General features: G+C 46.1%; 1 protein-coding gene across 2 annotated transcripts in view; it reads right to left on the reverse strand.

The window, feature by feature from the left end:
• Nucleotides 1–11,781, reverse strand: part of LOC147107301 (superoxide dismutase [Cu-Zn]-like) — a 148,094-nt gene extending 136,313 nt beyond the window's left edge. Inside the window, exons 1-2 of one of the 2 annotated variants that reach the window (XM_086006190.1) lie at nucleotides 11,578–11,781; nucleotides 9,221–9,317 (exon numbers count right to left, since the gene is read on the reverse strand). In XM_086006190.1, the coding sequence (XP_085862316.1) occupies nucleotides 9,221–9,317; nucleotides 11,578–11,652 (172 nt within the window). In that variant the 5' untranslated portion in view covers nucleotides 11,653–11,781. The remainder of the gene's footprint in view (nucleotides 1–9,220; nucleotides 9,318–11,577) is intronic. The other variant, XM_086006189.1, reaches the window with a different exon arrangement.
• Between the last annotated feature and the right edge of the window lie 827 nt (nucleotides 11,782–12,608).

Here is a 12,608-nt window from a genome sequence, read left to right on the forward strand (position 1 = left end):
CCCAAAATGGCATCCGCCGCAGCCCGCGCCAGAAGTGGCTGGAATCAAGGCGGCCGACATTTTTTTGCAGAAACCAGCCTTAACTGCCGGCACTAAGCAGGGGAATGGCTTTCAAGTAGAAACATTAATGAAGGCATTAAATAATACAAAAGACCATTCAATTGATAAATGTAATCATGTTACAGGAAACCTTTTTTTATCCGGCACCGACAGGACCGGCGTGGTGCCGGTTTATCAAAAAGTCCGGATTACAGAGAGGTATAGTAAAAGGTACAAGAGCTTCATACACAGCAACAAATCCAGGCTTCCCTGTTGCATAGCAACAGGTGCAGGAACCCCGGTTACACGGCCACAGATCCAGGAACGGCCACTAATATGAAGTAAAACTTACCTGAACCTACTCCTGAATTTTGCCGGTTAACAGAGATTTCTGGTTATTTAGGTGCTGGTAAATCGAGAGTTTCCTGTATTGTGAAATATGTAACTCTTATTTTTATTTTGTTTAAACCCTTATTTTCGACATTGGAATTTTTAGTTACTGAGGAAAAAGATGGTGGCTGAAAAATATTTCAGAAAGCATTGAGAGAATATGGGGAATCCAATAGCCAGATAATGCAGAATGATAAGTTTAAATAGGCAAAATGCATTACAAATGTGGTCACAGAAATTCTAATGGTAAACGGTTGCCTCAAAAGTGACAACACGATGTCAATAGGCACCGAGAGGAAGTGCACCTAGACACAAGATTTGATATATATATAGCGTACATTATTTATAGAAATCTAAAATAGCATTAAATTTGCTATGTATGTTACGCACTCCTTATTTGGATCTTACTATATGTCTCCAGATGACATCTCGATAGGAGTTTGCATTATTGAGCAACTACTAGTGTGTTACGCCCCCAGTCACACCTGCACAATTCTACCACTAGATAGAGCTTCATATGCTACAGAACCAGTATTCAGAGAACTTCACATCTCCAGGACACTGAAAATATTCATATCCCTCTTCATGGATAACAGTGAGTTTGGAACAACTACTCACCATTTTCTTCTTCCCTTGCTTCAGTTTCCACTCTTTCTGAGATCTACTAGTATTTTAAAAGTTCAAGAACCCCCGCTTTGTGTCACCACTGAAAAGCATCAATCTCTAAAATAGTGCATGTCCATCGGAAAGAATCATAGTTGACGCCAATAACCACTATTAAGTTAACTATGCTGATTGGTTGGCTCCAATACTCCATTGACTAAATGTGAAGTTTCTACACAGATACACTTCAAAACAGCAATAAGCAGTCCAAGACCTGGACGACGTACAGGCTTGGGCTGATAAGTGGCAGGTAACATTCGTGCCACACAAGTACCAGGCAATGACTATCTCCAACAAGCGAGAGTCTAACCACCTCCCCTTGACATTCAACGGCATTAACATTGCCGAATCCCCCACCATCAACATCCTGGGGGTCACCATTGACCAGAAACTTAACTGGACCAGCCACATAAATACTGTGACAACAAGAGCAGGTCAGAGGCTAGGTATTCTGCGGCGAGTGTCTCACCTCCTGACTCCCCAAAGCCTTTCCACCATCTACAAGGCACAAGTAAGGAGTGTGATGGAATACTCTCCACTTGCCTGGATGAGTGCAGCTCCAACAACACTCAAGAAGCTCGACACCATCCAGGACAAAGAAGCCCGTTTGATTGGCATCCCGTCTGTTGTGTATGTAACCTGTTCCACCTTAAGAGAGCTTAAGCCTGTTCCACCTTAAGAGATGTACTACTTTCTCAGGCTGCTATAGACGTAATACCGGGGGTGAACACACCGGTATATAAGCACTGTGCAGTAATCTTGTATTCAGTATAGTCCCTACCTCCAACCAGTAAAGACCTGTTTTTATTGTTACTCATTAGTCTGTGTCTTAATTAACTAAATAATTCACAGACTTAACACTGGCGACGAGTCAGGTTCTTACCCTGCGGCAGTTATTCCACGGCGGTTGAAGAGAGGTTTCAAACCTCACCACCCCACTGGAAGTGACAGGCATTAGGACCCTGAAGCCTCCATCAGCTTGTGAACCGGAGTAGAAGACAGGGCTGGGGAAGACAGAGGTACAGGGCGATAGCGATCGGCAGATAAGGGCCGGGCCGCTTTCAAATCGATCGCATCTGCGATAAGGGCGCGAGAGCCGCTTCGAGCGGGAGGCGTTTCAAGCCAGCGATCGCACTCCAGATAAGGGCCGAGAGCCGCTTCGGTCGGGAGCCGCTTCGCGATCAGCGATCGCATAAAAGATAAGGGCCGCACTCGGGCTTACAGACAGCGTCGGGGGACGGGTGAAGACCGCCAAACGCGGGAAAACCGCCATCTTGGGAGCGGAGGACGACGACAAAGAGCGGGAAGCCGCCATCTTGTGTAACATAAAATTCCAACAAAATTGTAACAATGCCTAAACACGGGAATATTGGCACCTTTGATAGTGACATCGAGGATTGGGCCATATATGTAGAACGAGTAAAAAATTATTGTAAGGCCAATAAAATTCGTGAGCAAGATAAAGCACTAACATTATTAAATTTAATGGGTGCGAAGACATACGGGCAATTGAAACACCTGTTATCACCAGATGAACCGGCGGATAAGACGTTCGATGAGATTGTTACTGTCCTGAAAGATCATCTAAACCCCACGCCGCTGATGCTAGCGGAACGATTTAAATTTTGCAACAGAAGGCAACTACAGAATGAAAGCAATGCTGAATATTTGCTGGAATTGCGTAAATTAGCGAAATATTGTCAGTTTGGAACGGGACTGACAGATGCACTACGAGACAAATTTGTGTGTGGTTTATTTAAACAGGATACACAAAAGCGACTGCTCGAGGAGAATGAGCTGACGCTTGAGAAGGCGGTCACTATGGCAGCAGCACACGAAGCCGCAGCGAGAGGCACGGCAGTAATGCAGCTACGGTCACCGGAGCTCAGTGCACACAAATTGGGTGTGGGTTCTGTTAAATGTTATCGTTGTGGAAAGACAACGCATGATCAGAACCAGTGTTGGTTTAAAAACCAAGAATGCAGAACATGTGGTAGGCTTGGACATATAGCTAGAGTATGCAGGTCAGGGAAGAAGACCAGCAACAAGAAGTCACCGCAAGGGAAATACGCAAAGGTACACAAGGTGGCCGAACAGGAGTCCGATTCAGACGCTAGCAGTAATGAACTGGCTGGCTTAAGCAGTATTGAACTGGCTAGCTTAAGGGTACTCAACGTTGGTAAGGGTGCAGACCTCCAGACAATTTGGGTTACTCTTCAGATAGAAGGAGTCCAAGTAAAAATGGAATTGGACACTGGATCGGCATTGTCGGTCATGAATAAGAAAGATTACAGAAGGTTATTCCAACATATTCCCCTACAGGATACGGAGATTATATTGACAACCTACACGGGGCAGAGAGTGTACCCCATCGGGACAATAAAGGTTGCAGTGGCCAACAAGGGCGAAGGAAGTCAAATAATGGACTTATATGTGCTACCGGAGGGAGGTCCACCACTACTAGGCCGGGAGTGGTTTAGAAACATAAATATGGACTGGCATTCGCTAAAAGCCATAAAGAGTGAGAACTCGGTGCAGATAATCAGCCCAGACTCTAGAACTGATGATGGTAAGACCAACCCATGTGCAAAAGACAAAGTTTCAGCACAGAATTCCACTGAGCAACAACAACATAGTTTAACAGAGAATTCTGAGTCTGTCAAGTCTACTGATATGCACATTTTTGAGGGACACTGGGCTCGAACTCAACTCCATTTCAAACTACAACAGCAATTAGAACAAATGATTCGCCGTTTTGAGCAAGAGATGAATGAAATAAAAAAGTTCTTTGTTACAGAGTGGGAGAATCTGGAAAGGCAACAGAAGCAACTGATGGAGAAAATGGAACAGGAGCACACCAACCATCTGCGCGAGGAGGCCGAACGAATCAAAGCTGATTCAGGTTCTGAAGGTGCGTGCCATAATCTGGTGTCAGAAGAGTTAACGGTCAGCCAACTCCTTCATATGCTGAGGGACAAGACTCTGAAATGGGAAAAACTTGAACACGAGCTGCGATCTTCAAAGGAAAAGGGTTCGGAGCTCTCAAAAGTCATTGAGATGGCTGATGTGACGACACAGGCTGAAACGACTGCAACAGAGCAGCCATTGGATGCCAAAAGTACGCTGACTCACGTCAATGTAGAACAACAGACCGCTGAAACAGCTGCTCCGGTAGAGGGATTGCATAGTCCGATCAATCAATCTCCAAAGGAAGTTGAAGTATTAAAATCACAAATGAGGTCACTAGTAAACGACTTGCTGAAAGCCCAGAAAAAGCTGGATGCAGAGGTACACATGAAGAAGTCTCTTCAGGAAAGATGTCTGGATTTGGAACAAGAGCTGGCTAACGTCCAGCTGGGTATGGAGGAAATAGACGACCCTCTCACTGGTCTAGCTCAGGACGACACCGAATATTACCATGACCTGGTGGACGACACCGAATATTACGATGTCCTGTCCTGCCCAGCTTGTAACTTCGACTCCCAAAGTGCAGAAATCATGGAGGAGCACCAAAAGTCTACAGAACATCGGGAGAAGCTGGCTCTACGACGGAAACAGGAGGAAGAGAAGGAGGAACTGCGCATGCAGCTGGCAGCTGTGGCAGCTGACAATGGAGCCCAGAGAGTCTCCAAGAAGCAGAAAAGGAAAAGTAAAAACAGAAGATGACCCATCTGAACCATTATCACCTCTACCAGATCACACACGTGGTCCCTCCGAACGGAGCCAAATCAGTTCGGAAGTTCAAGCTGTTAAATCCATGAAAGGACTATTGAATGAGTAACGTGAACCGACTACACCACAGAGATTGAATCTGTGAACTGTTTTCCGCAGAGACTGAATCTGTGATATGTTACGTTAAACATGAAGTTATATATGTATATATGTTATTACGTTATGTTAAATGGGGGGATGACTATAAAGCTAAGAAGGGAGGAGTGTTGTGTATGTAACCTGTTCCACCTTAAGAGAGCTTAAGCCTGTTCCACCTTAAGAGATGTACTACTTTCTCAGGCTGCTGTAGACGTAATACCGGGGGTGAACACACCGGTATATAAGCACTGTGCAGTAATCTTGTATTCAGTATAGTCCCTACCTCCAACCAGTAAAGACCTGTTTTTATTGTTACTCATTAGTCTGTCTTAATTAACTAAATAATTCACAGACTTAACACCGTCCACCACCTTAAACATTCACTCCCTCCACCACCAGCGTACTGTGGCTGCAGTGTGTACCATCTACAAGATGCACTGCAGCAACTCGCCAAGGGTTTTTCGGCAGCACCTCCCAAACCCGCGACCTCTTCCACCTAGAAGGACAAAGGCAGCAGGCATATGGGAACACCACCACCTCCAAGTTCCCCTCCAAGTCACACACCATCCTGATTTAGAAGTAGATCACCGATTTTTCATCGTCGCTGGGTCAAAATCCTGGGGCTCTCTACCTAACAGCACTGTGGGAGTACCCTCATCACACGGACTGCAGCGATTCAGGAAGGCGGCTCACCACCACCTTCTCAAGGGCAACTAGGGATGGGCAATAAATGCTGGCCTTGCCAGCGACGCCCAGATCCTATACTGTCTCAAACCTTGTTACATAACAAGCAGGTATAAACAGGACCATATTAGCAATAGCTCCTGCAAAAACTGCTGCAATGGCGGCAAACAACGTAATTTGGATGTTTATGCTCACCATTGACATCGCACTATACTTGTGCTGCAAATTGCTGGAATGTCGATCTGATAACGGCGAACGATGTCAATGTTGTATCTGGGACCTCGTGAACATTGTGCCCAATGACTTGTCTCCTTGACCAATGCAAAAAAAGATAGAGAAAGAAACAGAGCGAAAGACAGAGAAGGAAATAGGGTGAATTAGAGTCAAACTAAATTTAGCAACAGAAAGAGGATAAAGAGAGGGAGAGTGGAATAAGAGAGTGGGGAAAAAAAGAAAAAAATAAGATTTTTTTAAAAACGAACAAGCAGAGGAGGTCATTGTAACCCAGTTGCGTTTGGAAATTGATGTATTGGTCCTCGAGAAGTGAATGAGTGAATGGCAGGGAAGGTGTGCAAAATGCACAAACATTCTTGGCCCATCAATATAGAATCATCATGATCAGGAACAGTGAAGCACCCAGTGGGTATACCATTGCACTGCTCTCAAAGGAACAGCTAGACGAAAAAAGACCATGGTCCTTCTACAAAAAGAAAATACTGCAGATGCTGGAAATCTGAAATCCACGGTCCTTCTGGTTTGACTTCTACCATCCTGATAGCCGTGTGCTACAACAATGGAGTTGTTGACTAATCATAGCAATCAATATCTAACAATTAGTTTACAACAGGCCCAGAAATGACATGAGGAAAACCCCAGTGGTGGAAAGCTTTCGGAAACATAGGTCTAATACAGGGTTGTCAAACGTATGGCCCGCGGGCCGGGTCCAGTCCACGTCTAAGTCTACTGGAATAGGACACAAATCTCTCAGGCACTGCATCTAACAGCCCGGGAGAACTGACTTTTAAATTTCACGCAGCAGCGACCTTCCCACTCCACGAAGTCACCGCCCCCTCCAACCCTGCCTGCCGAACAGAGAGCCGGGCTCACCCAGGGGTGACTGGAAATGGGACTAGACAGTAGAAGAGAAAGATTTGTGGTTAGGCTGGGCTGGACTGGAGGAGGGTGAACAGGGATTAGGTGCCAGGAGATTGTGACTCAGTGAGGGGGGGGGGGGGGGGGGGTGTTCTGGAGACTGGGACTCGGGGGTGGGGGTGGGTTCAGGAGACTGGGATCGGGGTTTGGGGGGAAAGAGTTCAGGAGATTGGGACGGTGGAGGGGGAAAGAGTTCAGGAGATTGGGAAACGGGGGGGAAGGTTTGGTGACATTGGTACTCAGGAGCGGGGGGGTTTGGGACTCGGGGAGGGGGCGATTGGTGAATTTGGGACGGGGGGGTTGGTGAGATTGGGCCTCAAAGAGGGCGAGGTTCAGGCGATTGTACTCGTGGGGGGGGGGGCGTGGCGCGTGTAGTGGGGGGGGGGGTTAGTAAAATTGAGACTCAGGGGGGTGGGGTTGGTGAGATTGGGATTCGGGAAGGGGGGTTGGTGAGATTGAGGCCTAAAAATTAGAGTAGGCCGGAAACCTGCCAGTAACAGCGTCGGCCAAGGCTGACGGTCACCCGCAGATAGAGCGCAGGCAGCACCGGTATTTTGGTGCTGCCTTAGACTTTACAACAGCGGAGCGGAGAATCTGTGCTGCAAGCCACGCTTTCCAGCGCTATGCTCAGCAGGAGGCCGAAGGTCGGGTCTGTTACTGCTTGGATTTAAGAAGAACGAGGAGCAAACGAGTGAACCTGTAGCCCATCTACGGAACAGTTGCCTTATTTATTACAGCAATTTACCTGCCACCCACTCACCAATCCGTCAATGTTACAGTTTTGCATTCAGCAGTATTGTGGAGAAAGCTCGTCATTTAAAGCACAGCAAAGTGATACAAGCAAAGCTCCATACCTGTGGAAGTGTGTTATCTTTTAGATCAGCTCAGGCTCCAGCTCGCAACATTTCTACAGATCAAAAAAGGGTTCAGCAACTTGTTTATTCATTTGTGGGGAATCTGTTGACTGCGCCGGGAAAGTCTGTGGTTTGATCAATCTCGGTTACAGGTGATGAATTATTCAGTGGCTATCATCATTTATAATGACCTGTCGGCGCTAGCCGTTCGATGACCGTTTTAGTTTCATTCACAAATTGTTACGGATAAGTCTGCTCTCATCTCACCCAGCTGCAATCATCCGTGTACCATTATAACCAGAGGTGCCTCTAGTAGACTTTGTCCACAGAACTAGATCCTTTCCATCAAATTAAACACCCACAGCCATGTGTACCTGAGAGCAGGTATAGCATCTTGCAATGCATAATTATTCCAGATTAATAGCTTTCCCCCCTACGTCGGGTTTTATGGAATCCTCCTTTCATTTATAGAAGGGGGGAGGGTGTGGATATAAAACGGCAAATTCATTATTTTGTTTGTACTGTAGTCTGTACCTCTCATTGCACTGAAAGAAGGCATGCAGCATTCAGTGTTGTTTAAGGAGAAACCGTTCCCTGCGGACGCCATAGCTAACAGGGAACACTGTTCATTTTTTTTTTTAAAACACTGAGCCACGATGGTCCAGTTAATGCTTTAAAGGGCTCTCCCCATCACTCTACCCACACATCTCATTCAAAAAGGAATAGAGACTAAGCAAAGCTTTTTATTTTAAATGTTTGTTTAAATTTTCATGAAACAGGAAGAAAAAGATATAGCACAGGAACGATCAAATCCAACATTTGTAGTTTTTGAAACCATTATACTGTAGTCATAATTTCATTGATATGCTGAGGTCACTTTAGTCACAGGTTTAGGAGGGTCTGACAACTGAGGGCTTTTTTACTAATCCATGGTGAGGAGAGAGTACTCAAAGCTAATAACTTAAAAGAAGTTGAATTCACACTTCAGATTTCAGAGATCAAAACATTGAACATCCATAGGTGATTCCTAATCCAAACCTCAAGCTTACTCTTATAGTCATTCAGAAGTAATCAATTGCAATATTCTGCATCTTCCCATTTGTTACACATTCAGAATTACAATCTCAGCCAGAACAGTTTAGAATTGCGGTCAAGACTGCCAAGACGGATAAGAGAATAAAAAACCGCTCCACAGCTTCATTCATCCCTTTATTGGCCTCCAAGATTGCGTGTCATGTCAGGACAATAAATCTACAACATTCATTATTAGCCCTAAATGGCTGTGGCGGGAGTAATTTGTAATAATGTCATAAATCCAGCAATTTCGTGATTGCCATTAAGTTCAAGGGGGAGCCTCATGCGAGATCAAATTTTTAATCGGCTTTGGCGAGTCAAATGGCGGAGCAGCGCAATTCGGCCAGCAATTTGCAAAGGATCGGAACTCATGACAAATATTTTTTATCTGCAAAGTCCTGGATATTTTACAAATTAATAAAGGCTTGTGACATTAATCCGTCATTCTAATGGCGCGACGTCCCAACAATTTCTGGCCCAATATCTTTTCCCTCGGTCCTTTCAGCATCGATACAAGACTCTTCTACTTAAAATTGACAAGTAACTGTCCATACCATTAGAAATGTCTCCAAAAGTGTGCACAAGCAACCCATGTTTTCCAGGAGTCAATCCGGAAATTTCTCCCGTTACAATAGTCGTATGTCCACCTTCCTACAAAATAATCACATATGTAAGTTATTAGGTGTGCTCCTTCCAGTTCCAAGATTAACATTTAAAAAAAAAAGAAAAAACGGCAAATGCTGTCCATCTGAAATAAAAACTGAAAATGCGCAGCAGGTGAGTCAGTATTTGCAGTGCAGTATTTGCAGGGAGATAAGGCAGATGATGACATTTCAGATGTGCGTGTTTCATCAAAACACCAGTTCTGATGAGGGGTGCACACCCGAAACACGATACGAAGTGACTTGACCTGCAGCACCGATGATGCCACAATGACTGGGGTTCATTCGGCTTAGAAACCACGATTGACAACGCGGGTGGCACTGGGCGCAGTCAACAATAACCTGGTCTTTTGCCTTGGCTGTGCGTGCCAAGCATAGAAACATAGAAGATAGGAGCAGGAGTAGGCTATTCGGCCCCTCGAGCCTGCTCCGCCATTCAATGAGATCATGGCTGATCATCTAAACTCAGTACCCTGTCCCTGCCTTCTCCCCATACCCCTTGATCCCTTTAGCCTTAAGAAATATATCTAACTCCTTCTTGAATATATTTAATGAATTGGCCTCCACTGCCTTCTGTGGTAGAGAATTCCACAGGTTCACCACTCTCTGGGTGAAGAAATTCCTCCTCATCTCTGTCCTAAATAGCTTACCCCTTAATCCTTAGACTGTGACCCCTGGTTCTGGACTCCCCCGCCATCGGGAACATCCTTCCTGCAAATAGTCTGTCTAGTCCTGTTAGAATTTTATACGTTTTCCAAAGCTGTTAGAAAACATGAACCACTTTTACAACATAACATTTTGCCAGTAATTAAATGAAAAGGCACCGAGAATTTCAGCAATAATGTTTTTATTAAACTGCAGTGACACATCCCGTCAAGTACGGCCATGGTAATAGGGCTAAAAGATACTTGATCAAAACATCCCCCTCAATCGGTTGGCTTCTACTCCAAGAGTGCCCCACGTGTCCGACAGACACACCAATTTTTGCTGCTGCTGCCGGCCCGACTCACTCCCGACCATTAGCAGGAGCGCGAGGCCCGGCAGTCGTTAAATGGATAGCAAAATATTGTGGATGCTGGAAATCCGAAATAACAACAGAGAACGCTGGGGGAAAACTCAGCAGGCCAGGGCAGCGTCCGTGGAGAGAGAAACAGAGTCAACGTTTCAGGTGGAAACCCTTCGTCAGAACTGAGAACCATTAAAATGGCCTCCTACACACACACACAGTTAAAGAAAGCCGCCTGTTCCAAACCAGGAAAAGCCATGGGGTAGATTTTCCCGAACCTGTCGGGAAAAAGGCAGGACTTCAACTTTCGGGTTTTCGACCCGCCTACATCGACGTCTGGCCAATCCACGCGATTTTCCCTTGATTGACCTTGTTGAGCCCGCCCAGCGGGCTCAGCAGGCCAATTAAGGACCACCCGGCAACAGGTGACGTCACAGACTGCAATTTTATCTGTCAAGAGTTCTTGACAGATGAAATATCGGTGTTTTACAGCTGTTTGAAGCTGTCAAACACTGACAGTCTGAGTTCTACCATGAGTCATTCTGCACAGACTCAGTTAGAACTCTTAGGGCACTCAAAGCTGAAGGCTGTCACTTTTGACAGATCGCAGCCATTCAGATTTAAGTGCCGGCTGAGTGATGCGCTCCCGACGGCTACAGGAAGAAAGGCTGTTAAGGTAAGTACAGGTGAGTAAAAGTTCTTTACACACTTTACACACACCACACTTACCTTTGCACTCATGCACCCATCACTCACCTGAACACCAACATCGCGACCCCCTGCTCTACCTGGCCTGGTTTGGAGCCGTCGGGAATCCCACACGAAACTCCTCAAAATAGGGATTAGGCTAAAAACTGCCTGTTAACAGGCAGTTAATTGGCACTTATCCCTTCCCGCCTGGTTTCGGCGGGTCCCAGTGCGGGGCGGGTACCCGCCGCCTCTGAAACTTAGGTGGGGCGGGGTTTTGGGCGGGATGGTGTCGGGACCCCCAAATTCGGGATTTCCCCCGCCTGACGGCTCCCCGAAAATCTAGCCCCATGTGTGTGGTAGACGGGCTTCATAAAGTGCCCAGCTCCCCTACACCACACACATCTTGTACAATTCACATGGGCGGCGACGATGACGACGACACGCGCTTCATTCAAAAACCGCACACGCGGCCACCTGTCCGTCCCGCCCAACCGCCACCCGGGGGGGAAATTTAAAAAAACACCTCAAGTTTTAAAATAAATTTCTGACTCACGCCTGCTTTCAAACTAATGATTCCGGTGACGGTCCCGGGACCCTTCAGCACACAAATGGCCTTGGTCACCTCCATAACTTCGGCCCCTTTTTTCCCACCGCTGGACAACCTCGCTCGGAACTGGCGGGGAAGCGACTGCGCAGCCGCCGTGCAGCGTCCTCGCGCACGCGCAGCGCCAGTTTTGGGGGGGACTCTACGTTTTGACTTGACTTCAGAGTTAACATTTACGCCCCGCTCAATTGTTAAACTATAGAGAGAGAGCTCTGTAGCCTTGCAATAGGTCTGTCGGCAACAGTAATCGTTGGCATGTTATTAAGTAAGGGGAGGGTAATCCAGCTGCAGGCAACTGTTAGAAAAGCACAAATAAAACAAGAACATTGAAAAGGTGAAACAAAAAAATAGAAACTGCTGCAAAATTAATAGCAAGTAGTCAATCTATAAAGAGAAAGGGCAATTTAGAATATTAGGAAAGTAACACCTGTCTTTCTCTAGTTTTCCACCATCAAGTCTTGCCCTCTCCAAGCTAATTTTGTCCATGATACTCAACTCCTGCTTTTTCAACACCATTCCCACTAAACTCCCAACCACCTAACTTCACTACCTCCCCCACCCGTGCTAGCTGGCATTGTATATGATTCCCCCTGATCAAGCATGGCCCTGCTTCCTTTCAAAACAGGCATCATTATCCCCTTTCTCAAAACTATGCCCTGCCCTTGACCTCCCTATCCTCTTCAAAGTCTTTGAACAGACTCCTACTTGACCACTCTACTGCCGTTGTGCCCATTCTCCCGTAACTCCCTTCCACCCCTCTCACAGTACCAAAAAGGCCCTAATCAAAGTCACAAACAACATTGGTGTGACTATATAAGCTGTGTCTTTATGCATCTCTCCACTCCACCTGACGAAGGAGCAGCGCTCCGAAAGCTTGTGACTTCAAATAAAGCTGTTGGACTATAACCTGGTGTTGTGACTTCTTACAAACAACATTCTCTAAGACTATGACTGGCACGTTATCCCTACTTGTGCTCAAC

The sequence above is a fragment of the Somniosus microcephalus genome, chromosome 14, assembly GCF_052327205.1.
Source record: "Somniosus microcephalus isolate GS21.2 chromosome 14, FLI_Smic_1.0, whole genome shotgun sequence".
In the NCBI taxonomy this organism is placed as follows: Eukaryota; Metazoa; Chordata; class Chondrichthyes; order Squaliformes; family Somniosidae; genus Somniosus; species Somniosus microcephalus.